The sequence below is a fragment of the Crassostrea angulata genome, chromosome 10 (assembly GCF_025612915.1).
Source record: "Crassostrea angulata isolate pt1a10 chromosome 10, ASM2561291v2, whole genome shotgun sequence".
Lineage (NCBI taxonomy): Eukaryota > Metazoa > Mollusca > Bivalvia > Ostreida > Ostreidae > Magallana > Magallana angulata.
The window spans coordinates 22,990,621-23,008,564 of record NC_069120.1 but is presented as its reverse complement, the minus strand read 5'-3'; the positions used below and the strand labels follow the sequence as shown (position 1 = coordinate 23,008,564).

The 17,944-nt window shown below is 33.6% G+C and overlaps 2 protein-coding genes across 3 annotated transcripts; both read right to left on the bottom strand.

Annotated features, from left to right (window-relative positions):
• Positions 1–117: 117 nt before the first annotated feature.
• LOC128167438 (prostaglandin E2 receptor EP4 subtype-like) lies at positions 118–3,870 on the bottom strand. The gene is made up of 3 exons (XM_052833162.1): positions 3,628–3,870; positions 1,463–2,243; positions 118–705 (listed from the first exon to the last, which is right to left on the bottom strand). Exons 2-3 carry the CDS (start codon positions 2,186–2,188, stop codon positions 385–387), a joined length of 1,047 nt encoding a protein of 348 aa, XP_052689122.1. The 5' UTR covers positions 2,189–2,243; positions 3,628–3,870; the 3' UTR covers positions 118–384.
• Positions 3,871–9,077: 5,207 nt separating this feature from the next.
• Positions 9,078–16,503, bottom strand: LOC128167367 (transmembrane protein 65-like). Of its 2 annotated transcripts, XM_052833051.1 has the most exons (7): positions 16,163–16,503; positions 15,999–16,034; positions 14,034–14,101; positions 13,859–13,913; positions 13,352–13,394; positions 12,803–12,908; positions 9,078–12,570 (listed from the first exon to the last, which is right to left on the bottom strand). In XM_052833051.1, the coding sequence occupies exons 1-7, from the start codon at positions 16,413–16,415 to the stop codon at positions 12,508–12,510; spliced, it is 624 nt and encodes a 207-aa protein (XP_052689011.1). In that variant the 5' UTR covers positions 16,416–16,503; the 3' UTR covers positions 9,078–12,507. The 2 variants fall into 2 exon arrangements, with proteins under 2 accessions (XP_052689011.1, XP_052689012.1); XM_052833052.1 differs by lacking the exon at positions 15,999–16,034.
• Between the last annotated feature and the right edge of the window lie 1,441 nt (positions 16,504–17,944).

The window sequence follows — 17,944 nt, the reverse complement described above, 5'->3', positions numbered from 1 at the left end:
ATAAATTTCGTCCGTGACTTTTTCCACAAAAAAAAAAACATTGACAAAGTACATCTAGGTGCGCCTCAATGATTGAAAGGTTGTGGTATTCCTACCTACAAATTGTCAACGCCAATAGTATTTATATGATGATTTATCTTATTTACTTTATTTAACATTTTCTTGTATTTTTTTTATTAATAAAATTATTTTTACATCTCCCATTTTAGAGCATTGTCCATCTTGAACACAGTAAGTGGTTAAATCACATTCACAAACATCCAAATCTCAGCTACTGTCGCCTGAGTTTGTTTGTAGCGAACGATTTATCAATCGCGTCTGGTCTGGCCGAAAATTCTTTACAACGGCGAAAAACAGGAAAGTATTTGGTCAGAATCAATCCATCTAAGAAAGGGTTTCTCCTGTGGATTTACTGAGGAATGGTTCACCAGCTCCGTTGTTGCAAGATTGTTGGCTCAACTCACCCTGCCTCACCCGCGATATCGCCTCAATATCTCCTACACCCGGCACTTTGGAGCTTATTTGTTTTCTTTGTAAGCACAGGTGAACTTTTATGAACTGAATTATTCTGGTCAATAGAGTTTTACGAAACAAAATATACACCCAAGGGTCCATGATTTGATTGAATGAAGCCATTCGAATGAATATCAAATCTCGAATAACGTCTTTCTCTTTGAGGCCTGTCTGTATAAGAAAGACTCGAATCTGAAAAGAAAATAAACAACAAAATTAAAAACAACGCTTTAAGAAGTTATTTCATACGTTTCTTTCTTTAACTTATGTAATTTTCGTGGGTTTTTATTTTTGCGTCCTACTTGTCTTCAGTATCTGTTTGAATTGAGGGACCGACAATAATCGAACTTTCATAGTACATATCTTGAATTTATCTCACCTCGGAAATTGCCGTAAGAGGGCTGTCTGGATGGTCATGGCTATTTTAAGAGCACATTTTGTACATACTAGTATCAATCTCATTTAGACGTAGGGCTTTGATAAAATTCTAATTTTAAACCTAAAATTTGGATATTTTCTTTACTTATTTTAGTTTATAGCTTCAAAAATTTGTGTAATGCGTTAACGTATAATTGTAATTTGTCGAGCATCCAACCTCCTTAGTATAATATATAAAATACAAAATTATAATTGCTTATAGATTCGTTGTTTCTTTTTCTGCGTCGGAAAATAATGGAAGAAAAACTACTTAAATCATTACAAATAAATGTGTAATTTAAGTGAGAGGTGGAATGAGGAAGTTTAAAATTCATTTCTATGGATTCACGCAAATGACATACTCCCGTATATATTGATAAAAGACATTGTGTTACATTACATTTTTTTTAAATTTGAAGTAAAGGTCATTTAGGGAGGGGATGGGGTAATGGACCTGAGCATGCAAAGATGTTTATCCGATACTCTCTATAGACTTGAAAAGCTTGAACAATGGGATACATAAATTTCTCACCATGAGTGGCGCCCAGCACACACTGACTATGGTCAAAATTCCGATTAAAAACACCACCATCTGAATCTCGCAGGCCTTACGGTGAAGAGACAAGACAGTTCGGAGGACCACAAAGTTGAGAATGATAATCACAGTGAGCGCACTAAGTCCTAACACACTGTACATATAGGCGAATAATTTCACCCGGAAGGTGGCCCCGTAATAATCGAAAAAACACCAGGTCCCCGGGAAATGGTGGACGTTGTCCCCTACCCCGATGAGAGGGAGACAGGCCATCACTAGGGCTGCGGTTAACAATATTGGAAACACGTATTTCACCCGGGACGGGTTCACATGGGCGCTGTAAAAATAAGGTTTATTTAGAGCAAGATACCGGTCCATGGCCATTGCGGCCAGAATGAATATGGTTGCCAGCCCTGCAAATATCATCATAAAAGAAGCATAGTTGCATAGCGGCCGTCCGCCCTGCCACTTTAGTCCATTGGCATACACTAACAGAATGATGGGCGAGGTAGCGCACGTCCCCAATAGATCGGTGATGGCCAGAGCTCCAACTAGGCGGTAAAACACGGATTGTTTCTGCTGTTTGCGGGAACTGTACAGCACCACCAGGGCCAGACTGTTCCCCAGGACCCCCGCCGCGAACATGACGGAAGGGACGGCCATGGAGACTATCCTACTGACGGACACATTGCTCCGTGGCTCCAGGAATTCCGTCTGGTTCATCTTGAGGTGATGTTTTTATTTGACACGGCTAATCGGTTGATATCTTTGCCACCATCTACAAAAACAGCACAGGAAATGTTATACTTGTGTAGCTCTATATATAGCTCCTATCAAGGTTTTTCATAAGTCAAAGGATATCCTGATTTTAGCAGTCGGCTATTGGGTCTTTCCTGTGTCCGAACTTTCATTGTTTGTTGTTTTTTCGCGTCCTGGTTTTATAACCGATATGCTTTCGAGGACATATCCACCCCTTCTAACACCTGGGCTATTGTGTTTCCTGCTTTAAAGATTTAGTAGTTCTTTTTTTTATTCTCTTAATCAGGTCCCGAGAGAATTATGAGATTAATAAACAACAAAATATTCTACGCATAATTGTTGCAGTGTTAACTATAATATCTGGCAATGTAAATTAACCACTTTTGAGGCTCTACACTTAGTTTACATAACATCTATGTAATTTTTGAGACGTTATAAGGCAAAGAAAGCTGTCAGACACTACCGGCTTATCTTTTGTTGTTTACTTGAAAAACAAATAGGCATGCTGTTTGAACCTGCTCGAATACTGCTTTCATGTAAAATGATCTGCTATATTTCCTTGTTTAAATTGTTTCAATCGTATGAAGAATACAACTAATTACTGTTTCTCTCTTGTGTTTTCTATTCTCTATTCATCTTAGTTAGAATACGAGTTGAAAAAGAAATTTGAGGTAACCTAGGACGATTCGTTTTCCCCAAATTATGTTAGAATCAATCGAAAGTTAGAAGTTTTGGTCGATGAAATTAATGGCACTTAGCAAGAAAATCATTGATATCCATTTAAAAAAATGAAATCCATCTACTTTGTCTGTCCGCTTGACCTATTTGGATAAATAGGTTTTCTTGATAACAGTCTAACAACATTTTAGCATGGTCATATTTGGTTTTTAATTATTTTGAACAGTATACCCCTAGAAGAGGAGGAAGATGGGGGAACATAGCAGTAGTTCATTAATTTCGTATGCGTAATACAAACTTTGCTTGCTCTAACGCGATTTTTTTTTATTTGGGGGTTTTGCACTAGGTTCCTTTGGACAGGATTTAATCTGCTTTTACTGAAGTTCGACCACCTAAGTTTTCAAAAAACCTTTACGGGTTTTTTTGTGTTAGAAAGAGGGGGAATTTGCTTTATATTTTGGTTATATTGGTCTATTCTGTTAATTTGATTTACCTTCAAACTAATTGATGTGAAAAATACACTCTCTTAAAAAAATCTTTGAATGCCTCGTCGGTCATTTTTACTACGTATACAGAAATCGAAAAATGATGGAAGTTTGAATCAAGTCAACCCTTTTATATGTATTATCAATTATCAATCTAGAAGCTATTGTGAGGAGAGAGAGAGAGAGAGAGAGAGAGAGAGAGAGAGAGAGAGAGAGAGAGAGAGAGAGAGAGAGAGTTACCTTGAAGGATTGAATTGAGCTAGTTCCTTCCCTGTCATTATTCTTGACTGCCACTGTACAACGATGTCGTACGTATAGATTTATTTTATCAGGAGTCCAGGCGATCGACCTCACTACACCCCGTGGTCCCCGTTGTACAGAGAGCGGATTTAGAGCTGTAACAATATTGTATCTACAGCCACTGAACCATAACCTCACAGCGTCTCCCCGGACTGACTTCCACGTGAGGCAAATCACACAGCGCGGATTCGTTGTTTACAAATCATGCAAAATCTCACCGGTACACACATATTTAATCGACTTAAAGAGCTTTGATTTGTGACTTGTCGTTTATTTTCGCTTTAATTAATTACATGGATATGATTAATTTCCATACCCACGCAAAATGAGGTTTTCCTTGATGTATTACTTTAGTATTTATAATCATCATACCGTGTAACAGAGGGGAGTACAGGTAGTCTATTACTGTAGCACTGTATCCCAGCAAAGTGATAAAACAATTGAAATTCTTGCTTGTTGTACTACTTTAAATGTATTTTTTTGTAACATAAATCGAATTCTTACTTAGTTTTTGTTATATATGTACTCATGGCATTTGAGTGATATTGGCTATTTGTTTACTTTTGACATCATTGTTTTGATAAGATTAACTCTGCCATTGCTAACTCAAATTAATTAGATCACTTATAGCTTACCCGGTATTTCGCATGAGCTAAAAATATTGTACATTGGTTAAATTGGGTTTAAGATCACACGTGCTCGGGAAACGGTTGAGATACTTTCGTTAATGTCAGTTACGATAGATGTAAATACACATGCACACCCCGAATGTACGCAAAAAAAAAAAACGACCAAAAAAAAAAAACAACCAAAAAAACCAATTAGCATATTTGAAAGAAAATCCTTGATTTAAGAAGTAGAAACAAACTCAATTCGGGTGAAATCTCTTTTCATGGCATAGTTCTATGTTCTTTAAATGTCTGATGCAAAACTTAGAGAAAACTTAAAAGTTAGCAAGAAGATAGTGAAGCACATGTTTCACTGTAAGAGGAAATCATTTCATATTACTTGTAAAATACTAAATGCGCTATATCTGTACGAGCATGCATAATAAATTAATTGGAGGTTTGTGCGCACGTTTGGCGTTTGAAAGCGTTATATGACGCAAAAATAACGCGAGTATACTTGCAAACGTCTACCAAAAATTGTTAAAATTAAAGAGAGTAGGGTTAGGTTTCTAATACTAAGATTGGGTATTACTTGTCATCCAGCTATACATGAAATGTCTTCATTATTAAGAAACTCCCATTCTGTTGTGGGGCCCTTAGCATATGACGAGCAATGAGGCAAATATTACAAAAATTTTGAAATTCATGGGTCAGCACGTGGTGCGAGGACTAGATTGGGGTGTAATTCAAGTTAATTGGTCATATTGTTATGAATTGCTTAAATTCGTATGTATGCACAAAACCGAGTTTAGACTAATGAAAGGCAATTTTCTTTATATTTAACAGATAAAGGGGAAGGGGGGGGGGGGGTCATCCCTACAGTAGTGACATGAATGTGATTTGATATATTAAAAAAAAAAGCCCAAACCATATACATGTATTGTGAACGATTCTTGCCGTTCATGGCAGGACACATTGTTAAGTCGGGAAAACACATATTAGGTCATCCCCTCCCCTCGCATTCTAAAATCAGTCAAATTATATTTTAATAAAAACAGTCGCTGCTATCTCAAAAGAGCCTTCTTAAATAAACTGTATGTACACATACATACATACATACATACATACATACATACATACATACATACATACATACATATAGTTTTTATCTGTTTGGGTGAACATGTACATCAAGATAGTGTATGAGTTTTACGTGGTCATTCCTCGTCCCTTCAGTTTACGTAATCAATATACATCTTCATAACTCGATCATTTTCAAAATTGATTTTTGAAGTTGTAAATTTTAATTAATTCAGTTTATAATTCATAATCAATCTCATAACCTTGAAATCTTTTAATTTTTCGCCTTTTAAATCTATTTTTTTTAACATTCAAGAATTATTCATGAAAAATTATATTTAAACAATTCGAAATCCGAATCTATGAGGGATCATGATGCGTGATGAATTATGTACACATTTACGTAGCTATCAATTGATACTTTTCCAAGAACATAAAATACATTAATCCATTGATTTATTCCAGCATTTGTCAACATTTCATTAGCGTGTTTGTTACCTGATTCGGGTCTTTATCATTAGTATGGTTGAATTTGATCTTTTTGCTCAGGGTGATAAGGAAACTGAGCTCCTTGCAGACGAAACTCCACAAATGCCGGGGAAAGAGCGAATGTAAACGTTCGGGGAAAAACTGATGAAAAATATTCTCCGATGAAAATCATTAAACAAATAAAAAAAGAATGAAAGATTTTGGAGAACATTGATAAATGCCGTCAGGACATTTGATTGTTTTCCTGTATAAATGTATATAAATGCTTTCATGTCTAAAGAACCTTCTATTATAAAACACCTACAAATATATACAGAACACGAAATTCATGGACACAATTCTCATTTGATTTTTTTAATAATTTGAGAATTTGAGACATGCCGTGTATTCTATAAGGGTCTATAGACTAATTGTATTTCTGTTCTACGATATTATTTTTTCTGCTCCAAAAAATTAAAATATACAAGATAATTTTCTATTAAAATCACTTTCCTGGCGTCTACCTGAGACCATCTCTGATGTAATAATAAAAAAAACTGTACCTTGAGGATCGGCAATATAGACACGTTAGTAGCTCACCCCTTTTGCAGTTGAAGCAATTGGTACATTTTGCAATATAAGACTATTAATATGGTTTCGGGGGAAAAAAAACAACGCACGAAACGCACAAGGATCAGTTTGATGTTACCAACTGTAGGTTATATTTACTAAAGAAAAATCATTTGTACCTATATCAGTGGAATTCACTAAATGTAGAAGCCAGAACAGTCACCTCAATCATTTATTTTGCAAACATATGCCTAATGTAACGAAACCCCCTATTTATTTCTCTTTTGGTAAACGGTGTACCAACACAATTCATACAAAGCTGAGACACAACTGTGTATGAAATTATGATCTTTGTAAACGCAATATTATAAATAATCCGTTGTGTTTATGTGGTAAAACAGAAGATGTGTAAAAACTACTCTATAGCGAGAAACAACATGTTTGATAAATTATTTATGTTAAATTTAGTCAATATTGATACTAATTTACTTTTATATATTGTAACGACAACCTACCTTTACATATTAACAAAAACATTTTTGCTACGTGCAAAAGTTTACTGCAGTACAGATGATTCTTTGAGATTTAAACTTGTTTTTGAGTATATCAATATTAAACAGTTGTTGAGTGGGGTCGAGGGCAACAGTTAGTCTGTCGGACCGGCTCGCAAACTGATGCCCGCGGCCGACAGATTAACTGTTGCCCTCGACCCCACTCAACAACTGTTTTGTTACACCCCCTTCTAATCAATAACTCGTTTTCGCGGAAAGTGACGTTACCGGTCAACAGTCTTTTTTAACAATCGAATTTAACAGTTCCAATCCAACAGTCAAAATGCTGGACTTTTTGTGTATGGAGTTATATAGTAACTGTTTTACAGGGGTATAACAAATTCGGCCTTGAGCAACAGTTTGCGAGCCGGTCCGACAGACTAACTGTTGCTCTCGACCCCAGTCAACAACTATATTGTTAATAAAAAAAAATCTTTTGTTCTAATTTATATGCATGGCAATTATTTTTATAATGAGAAGAACTTCTTAGTTGTTAGAACTTGTTTTTGATCCTCTTGAGTAATCAATTAATGAAATATGTACAAAACAAAACAACAAGTTAGGGAGAGTAGTTTTATGAGAAAAAAGCAATAGATAACCTTGAGGACAAACAGAAAGACAACCTTAAGTTATAAGCGAGTTACAAAGATCACAATCCTTCGCTAATGTAAACAAAGCTTTTGTTTACATTTTGAACGTTGAAGTAAAAATACCAGTTGAATGTGTTAATCGTTAGGAACTGGTTAGTTATGCTTAAAATGAATAAGAGGATTGATAAATCAGATTGAAAAAGATTTTTTACTGGTATATTGAACCTATGTAAACAAAAACGGGACACGAGCCTTGTTTACATGACGAAGAATTGTGAGCCCTGTATCTTACTTAAAACTCATCGACTGGCACCCAAATTTGATTGATTATTGGAAATACATCCTAGAGCATTGTATATAATAAAAACAGAGAAATAAAATTTGACCGAAATCGTGACTATGCCCCTTTAAAGGGAATATGGGGAGGGTAGCAGCTTGACGTTTCTGGTAGATTTGGTGGGTTTGTAATGGATCAAGACTGAACTCTTCAAGTTCAAGATATATATTCTGTAATATAATTTTTGCATTAGTGTAAACATGTTAAAGGTCCTTTTAACTCTGACACAACAAACCCAAAATACTTTTTAAAAAAAAGATCGTCGTTTCAGGTGCGAGCAATTTGCTTCATTTGCCTCCACTGCGCTAAGACCGTGAAATTCTAACTAAAAATGTTTAAATGTACCGAAAAAAAATAATGCAAATTCCTACCCATATTAAGATACATGTACATAATGGAAATACGTTTATTTATTTTTATCATTTAACTCTACAACTTGTTAAATCACAGGAAATTTTAATCCGCATAACTACATGTATCTACTCTTTGTTTGGTTTTTATTTTTGATAAATTTATTGTAATAACATTAACATGAATTGCGCAGTATAAGCTAAATTAAGCCCGAAATCATGAAATATTACAATTTCCTAGAAATTACATTCCAAATTGTGCTTATAAATCGGTTAAGAGAAGGATATAAATCAAAATGAATATCCGCCTGATTAAAAACCATGTCACTTTCCTGTTTAAATAGAAGGATTTATGTCAATAGAATTTAACGTCCTGCTATTACGTTACGGCGTGCTGTGACACCATTAAGACGTGTAGCATCTCTAATCTCGAGGGTGGTTAAAATGAAACAGTTTCTGTATAAATGCTGTATTGACATGCAATATTATTTACAAAATTTAAACATCTCTTTCGTTATATTTCACAGATTGGGCACGCAATGTGATCCCGATGCTCATGGAAAAAGTTTGACAATTTCCTATCTTCAGATATTTGAATTTTGAACCCAATTTAGTTTTTCATGATGCGGTCGGTGCATGTATCGAAAAGGCAATTTTTCCCCATCTGTCTGACAGCGGCATTAGGTCATCTATATAGACGTCAAAGATGACGAAATCATTTTTTCTTTGAGATGCTTTCTTTTAACAATCCATCTGGAAAACTCTCATCAAACTTGGGTAAAAATTAAGTAGCCAGGACATGACCTGGATAAAGAAAAGATAGCAAGATGTGCACAGATGTTTTGGTAGATTTAATAAGGATAATTCAAAATAAATATCTATATATATTGATTATATGCAAAACAATAGCATCTTAAAGATACAAGTATCTTCACTTAATGTTTTTCCTAGTGATCATCTTCTCAGCATACATACATATACGCAAAATAATATACAATCTCATAATTGCATATCTGGTTGAAAACCAACACATTGATCTCTTCTGAAGTCTATCAAATCCAATAGTCAAAGGTCTCTTTAATGAAATGACTATTAAGTCTTAAATGGTTGCAATTCAATGGAATCAAATGACCACAACACAAATACAACAATAAAGAACACAATAAGTACATACATCATTCCTATTACTTTTCAATAAAAAAAATACCAACAGTATACTTTAAATCTTGCAATATTACTAATAGAAGATAATTATTTCCTTTTTAGGTATAAAGTAACAGGTGCAGTATTGTTTGAAATTTTTGACTGACTCCTAGTCTATTCTCAGTTCACGATCTTGGAGACTAATATTTATTCCCAAAGTTTTGTACCATTTCCCAGAGGCTGGTACACACATGATTCTGTGACTAACTGCATAGAGAAGTTGAAATTAAAATTCAACTCCCATAGAAGAACTTAATAATTTCCTCTTGAAAAAAGAGGGGACAAATATTGGGAAAAAATTAACTATTGAAACTTTGTAACCTTTTCCTTACTGGTACTAGATCAATTTCAACAAGTATATGAAATTTAAAAAAAAAAATATCAAAAAGTGGCTTCTTTGGGTAGATGAGTCTAATGATTAATGTATTTAAAGAATTCAATTCAAAATACTACTTTGAAAATGTGTCAGCATTTGATTTATGTATCTATATTTTTTTGATATCTTAAAATAAACATTAAGTAAGTGTAGTACATATACTGGTATTGACACAAACAGCAATTTGCAGAAATTCAGGAGTGTCTTATTTTGATCACAACACATTTTGTTCTACAGATATACACACAAAAACACACAAATAAACAGCTGATACTAGATAAAATACATGTACTAGGAAATTTATGATCAAAATGCAGCATTTACAAAGTACAATGCATTATGAAAACTAAAGCCTGTTACGATCAGAAGAACTTTATGTAAATTTAAATGTGTAGGTGTTGATTAATGTTCTAATTGAAAAACTGTGGTGTCACCATTATACGTGAACATCAATTTCATGAAAATACAAGGATACATTCATTTGTGGCCAATGATTTTATCAATATAATATGTTATTAGATATTGCATATCAATAAACATTTAATTTCGTGGATCAACTCAGCTACGACAACCATGAAAACTGGTATTCAATGAATACCGATAAAAAGACAGTATGCATTAAACATTTTGCCAAGGTTCATTTGCTTTGAGTGACATAATTATGAATCAGAGGGATAGATATCTCTGACATGTGTTTAAAGAAAAGATTAATTTTACACTTCCAAGAATCATAATAATTTTCTTACTGTTAATTAAATATGTGTAAAGGTTACAGGGAGTGATTGTATATTTCCTGTTTGCGGGTTAATAAATGATAGTACCATACATTGATCATTTGTTTTAAAATGAGACAAAATGGTGTGTCTGAAACTTATGAAAAAGATTAAAAGAAGAAATGTTCAAGATGTACATATAAATATGGCACCAAAGGATATGTACTAAATGTATAAATAGCATATCTTCAAGTACAGATTCAAAACCCTGTATGTAATACTATAAAGCTCATTGGTAAATTTTGCTCGGTCAGATTGCATAAATTGAATTGTAAACATCCACATAACATAAATAAAACTTAGTTTAGTTATATTTTGCATTTGCCATGTCATTAAAAAATTTAAGCAGATTATGAAACCAATACAGTTCCAATAATTTCCTACAAATCATATTGCGATCTTACAGTACCCATACAATTTACTGTAACCTAGAGGTAGACACAATGGTAGGTTCACAGAGGTACACAATTGAATCAACTATAAGATTTTGTAGAAACAAGAACATAGTTATAAAATATACATTGTACATACATAACAAATAGGTAAATTACATTTCATCTAATTCTAGTTACCTTAATTTTAACATACTGTATATCTCATTTCTCTAGGGAAGTCAGGAGTTGTTCCCCTTGATACACACACATTCCTCAATAAAACTCTTACCCAGTACCATTAAAACAAATATCTATATATACCGGTAATACCGTATATAGTGTACATGTAATTATCACATAAAGACTAAGGCACACCAAAAACAAAAAAGAAAAAAAAAAGAAATGAAAGACAAGGGAAAATTAACAAGATACAAGGCAAATATCAACAATGACATAACTATATATGAATACAAACTCAATGCATACAACAAGTACACACTCAGCAACTCTTATATAATATCTCTTGACTTAAACGGTAGCACATCTATATTTACAAAACAATTGTATTATGTAACTTTGTCTTACTCAGAACTAATTGCAATTACCCATACACCAAAGGTTACTGTAAATTCCTTAATTAACAGGAGTACTTAATTCATCAATTCCCCCATTTTGTATTCATTTGCATGAATATAAAATTGCAGGCACCAATTTTTTGTTTGAATTTCATATAGTGCAAAACTGTCTGAAAAATAACAGCAAGATTTTAAATTCTTTGACATTTGTTTCTCGTGATTTTACACAGATATTAATTCCTTACACTTAATAAGGAATCAACTGTACTTAACGAACGATACAATGTAATAATATATCAAAGCTCAAATAAAAGACATTTTGGAAATTAAGTTGAAAAGATACATACATGAATATAAATATCAGTACTTATACTGATCCCTTTGATGCAACCCATTAACACAGCTGATTTCAAATAAATATGATGAACAAAATGTAAACAAGACATCCATATACTAAATCCAAACATACAGCAAAATCAAGTTCAATATTTGGTACAATAAATCATCATTTTTTACTAAAAGCATGCTTGATTTCAAAATACTGGTACCGGAGACTTTGAACACAAAAAAAATCCATAGTAAATGCAGAATTTAATACCAGTACATCATTTGCTATAATTTAAGACACTTTATCAAACTGTCAATCCTGGTCTTACCATAAATATCATGTCCTTTGCTTTTAAGTGGCAAGCATGGTCATGTTTATCATTTGCACAATACCAGTGCTTGGTGCCACTTAATCTGATACACATACTACAAGACTCCACTGAATCACAAGTACCATAAAGTTTTCTGTGTACCAGTACATGCCTATATCTCAGCTCCAGGTTTTATAATTAACTCTGCATGCATGTATATTCACTTCCATGCTTTTTTCTTGCTATCAAGATCTGATATGTGTCTTTCTTCTTTGATCAAACCTACAGATCTTTTAACAAACTTCAAGCAAGTCCATGGCTGGATCCTTATGAGAACAACAGTGGGGCCATGCCTATTATACATCCAATGGTTATACCAATTACTCGTCCCTGCAAGATTAAAGCATGTAAAAATGATTACTATGGGTAGATCCATCATTATCATAATGTTTTCTACATTTAACTCTATAATTGGATTCAAAAAGTTTTAGATCAAAAGTTTTGAACAATTCATACAAAATTGATGAAGCGGTTTTATATTAAACTTGTGGAAATGGAAGAGTTGTAATAAATAATATATTTTGCAAGTTTTTTGAACAATGGTACATGTAGGAGTACTCACAGATGCCATCACAATTTTTGTCTTCCTCATTTCCAGCTGTGTACTGGTTAGATGAGGCATGTGGATCCCAAATCTTCTGCACAAACTTTCCACCCGAACAGCAAGCCTACCAATTCATAACATTTCCCACAAAATAAGACATACAAATTAAAGCTATCTATGTGAATACAGTTAAACTTCGATGTATCAAACACTGATATCTTAAATACAATGGATATGTCGAAGTGATTTGTAAGTCCCAACAACTTATTTTTTAAGTATTTTACCCTCAATATCTCGAATACTTGGATATCTCGAACTATTTAAACAGTCCCATCTAGTTCGAGATAACGAAGTTTGACTGTATTATATATTCATGTACATAAATAATATTATATTGACGATGATATTAAAAATTGTCTATATGTAAAATGATGATAGGTCTTGCAATGCAATATCTTAGTAAAGAACAAATTTCTTGATTGCAACACACCATTGGCATTGGGTAGAGTGTATTATTTGTTGTTATTTGAAGAAGACAAAAAACATAAGCACATAAAATAAACATACCACATTCCACAAACATCCGAGACTAAATTACCAAGAGCAGCAGCTAAAATACACAAAAAAGACATAACTCACACAAGTCAAAGAATACATTATTCACTTACAGCATTTAATCCTAAGCACAAAAATAATTAGGAGTAAATAAGGATATGTAAATGGATTTTAAATTTAAATTTCATTGCATAAATTGGCAAAAGTCATACAAAATTCTTACAGGGATAAATATCCAAACCATCTTACATCTTTAAACCTTTCCAAACACCTTACTTAATATTTTTGCATCATCATCCTGCTAAGTTCATAAACAGAGAAAGGAAGCTACATGTATTGTATATATTTTAACGATTTTTTTTTCTATCTGCTAGTGAACAGACACTTGTGAATTTAATAAGAACATCAAAATATCAAAGAAAAGATAAGGACTGAAGAACCCGTGACAAAATGTAGTTTTTTTCACATATTGAAATTTTTATATGCAAAATAAAAAGTACATTTTCTTAGGATAACTACCTGCCATTGTAGATATATGAAGTATCTGTCCAAATTCATACTCAATCAGGTCACCCTGGTAGGAAAAAAAGTGATTTTGGTGACATAATAAAAAAGTAAATTATAAATAATCATTAAATTTCTACATGTTATTTATCTGAAATCTGATGAAAGGGAGGTAAATTGCTTAACTTACAGCTAAAATCATTATACAGTTGTCAAAAAATCCAAATCCTATGAAGGGCCAGAACCCACATTGAAATGCTGAAAAAGATTTAAATAAAAATTATAGCAATATTTGCCAAAAACACTGATTTCAAAATAATTCTATTTTGTTTATATTAATTGTTCATCCATTTTATTGTAACAGAAAAGACACATAAAATCATGAAGATTTTAGACACTTAATCATTAAACTAGCAAGCAAAAATGGCATTACTGGTATATTGTAAAAACTTAATGGTAGATTGGTGTATATATATATAGACTAATTTTGTTAAAAACTAAGAAAAAGTTGTAGGTTTATTTTTTTTGATCAGATTAAATTTTTTTTTGAATTGAGGGTATCATTTTTTTTTCATCCAGAGACCATTTATTCCATTACCCTCCCCCTGGGTTAGAAGGGTTCAGATTTACCATATAGAACCAGCTAGGCCTCTATCGGTACTAATTGTTGTCCTTCCTGTTATTTTTTTCCTCTGTATATAAATCCTTTCTAAATTGACAAGATAGGTCTCCCAGGAAAAGTACTAGTCTTTTCAGTTAAGTAATATTTATTACTGAATTTTGTTCTATATTTGTCAGTAGCCTTGAAAAGCACTTAAAGCATTCCTTAGGTAATAAGGCAAATATGTAAATTTTCCAAAATTCAAAGTTAAACAAAATTCAGAATTTGAGAACATAAAATATTTTTCTCCTGTTACACGATTCATTCTTTCCAGTTACATTCTTTCACAGAATTTCATAGAGGTGTGTCTGGGATACAATGAGTCCCAAGGGGTATCAAGAGTTTTAAATTTGTGTTATAAGGGCATCCTTGGGGTTCCTTGGGGTAAAAGGACATGCTGGTAATACCGGTACTATATTTCTGTATGAAATTCTGTGAAATTGAGCCAAAACATATAACAAATTAAATATAAGGTATATTGCAGCAAAGTGTACACTTGTGTATTTGCTAGTATGTATATGTACTAGTAAATAACAATTTGAAGTAATACATGACCATTAATATATGTAATTCAAATTCTTAAAAAATGTCAGATCAATATTCTGACAAAATGTATCAACATTCTGTATGTATGCAGGTTGCAGTCAAAATTTGTGCATTTAGCTCACTTTTTAAGCCCTCAAAATGGTCAATTTTTTCATCTTTTAATGCCCTGTTTTTCCAAAATGATATTTCATCTTTTAATTCAGCCAATAAATAACACTTTTGCTCATTGTCATACCTAGGTTTTAAAACAGTCATGATCCAAGCCAGGGCTCTATGTATATTGTCTTTGATGAATACACTATACATGCAGTCTAAACAATGATATAAAGGTTAATATGTCTTTATGACCTGGATTTTTTAAAATAATTTTATAGATACAAAAAAAATGAATTTAACAATCCCCAGATAAATTGCACAGAAATTAACTACTGAAATAAAAAAAACTCTTGGATGATGCTTTGGAACAAGTCTCATTGACAATCAAAAATTTAAAAATTAGCACCTTACCAAATAGCACTTTATATATTTCTTGATACCCCATGAACTATATATTTATGCATCCAAAATTGACAAAATGAAAAGTAAGTTAATGTCTCTCATACTCGTGAAAGCTTCTTTTTATCACTTGAAAATATTACAAGATAGAGAAGCAGTGGGCGTTTTCCCATTTGTCTGGTGAATACTCAGTCTATGCAGCAACATTACGTAGACATAGGAGTCTGAGACAGATAAGAATTTTCCTCAGCTACAGAAAACTAGGGCTTATCTTATGTAAGAGAACTGAGCTGAATATTTCAGCAAAATAGATACAAATGATCAGCACATCTCACATTACATTCTAAAATCTTCGTTAATTTCACTGCCCCTTACTTCCCATTCAGGTGGAGTGACATTTTACCATGATATTTCATTGATCAATTAATGACATATGGTCAGTCTAAAAATTACCTGTCACAAGCTGGGCAGTTGAAGGAGGAGTGGCATCTAAAAATAAAAAAGTCTTTCAATGTATGTTAAAAGCATGATCATTCCAACAATCTTTTTTTTTGGTCATGCTATTCCAAACACGTGTCTTTGTTTACATCAGAAACCACGCCCCTTCGCTTACTGACCTTGGGTATTCTCCTTCTCTTCCATCGTTTTCTTGAGTTCATCGTACAAAAGTTGACGTTCAGATGGTAAAAGAGTATAAGCAAAGTCCTTGGCGGTTGCCTCGTCACTGATCTTTCCAAGTACAGGTTTGTGGCTCATGTACACGTGGGATTGTTTATTAGTTATCCAGGTTCGAGCCGATCTCATTATAAAATAATTATTCATCCTAGGCTTACACACAAAACACAGCTTTCCTAAGAGTTTCATCGACATTTTTCGGTAAAAAGTGTCTGATATCACAAAAGATCACTCCAGATGATTTCTACAAAAAACATCAAAAAAGTGTCACTCTGTTGATGTAATGTAGATAGATTGTACTGGAGATGTGTCGGGTAAAACATAGATAGGTCGAACAATAATTTAATCTCGTTTATTTTAAGCAAACTTTACTTAACATTGACCATCTCAAGAGCCACTCTTAAACAATGGACAATAGGATGAAAATAATTTCAGATAATTTTGTTTTGACCTTGACCTATAACTTAGAAATTTTCTAGCTGGCAAAGAACTTCTATAATTTAGATCTAGGCTAATCTATTACTCCTTACATGCAGGCATGTCTGTTCAATCTAAGCAAAATTGGGCAAATTAGAAATAACCTATGGTCTAAAACTGATTATAAAGAGATCCACTATGACCTTCACATTGACTTGGTTCAAGATCATTGCACACCATTAACCAAAAAGCCCTGTTTACGTAAAGCATTGGCCAAATATAGGGCTAAATGGAAAGTATATATATACGCTGACGGCTCTTAAAAAGAATTTTTGTATGATCCGATATCCTTGACATATATAATATATCATGCTTTAAAATATAGGATTTTTACGTGGTCCAATATGGCATTCAAGGTCACTGCACACCCTTTGACCATAGACACTTACGTGGGTTATGTATTCTACAATGTCGCCAACTTTATATCCCGCATGAATCACCAAAGAAAGCATTTTCATGTTTAAGTGACCACCCAAACATTAAATACATTTTATGATATAACAATACTGTATGGTTGTTAGATAGCATAGGCGTCGGAACCGGGGGGGGGGGGGGGGGGGGCTAGGGGGATGGGCTATGCCCCCCCCCCCCATTTTTTTGGCAAAGTTATACCTAACCATTAGACACATAGCATGATAGAGGGTTCAGCCCCCCCACTTTTTCTCGCAGGAAAGATTATTGTTCCTAAATTTACCATGAAAGATTGAGAACTTAGATACAGAAGCATAATTTACCCCCCCCCCCCCCCCCCCCCACGGATTAGGAATTTCATGATTTTGGAAAAAAGAAAATTTGGGTAAATAATTTTTTTTTGGAAGTATAGGTGTATACTCCCCCCCCCCCCCCCCCCCCCCCCCCGCTGATTAGGATTTCCATGATTTTGGGATTTACTTTTTTCTCAATATTTCTGAGGATTAGTCTAGCCCCCCCCCCCCACTTTCAATTTGCTTCCGACGCCTATGGATAGTAAGCAGACAAAAAGTAAAAAGTTCACGAAGAGCCCCTGTGGTTTATTCAGTGTTGCTAGAAAATGCATAATACATATGCTGAAGACTAACTTTGATAATCAGGCACGTAGCATTGTTTTTGAAAGCAATTCTTCTTCTTCTTCTTCCAATAAAGTGCAGGACTCGTTGGAGTATCATCGCACTTCGGCTTGTGCTCGGTGTGACAACAAGTGCATGTATATACAGTGCAGGTGAGATTAAAACCGGATAAAAGTTGGTGGTGCTCTAACGTAGACTGCA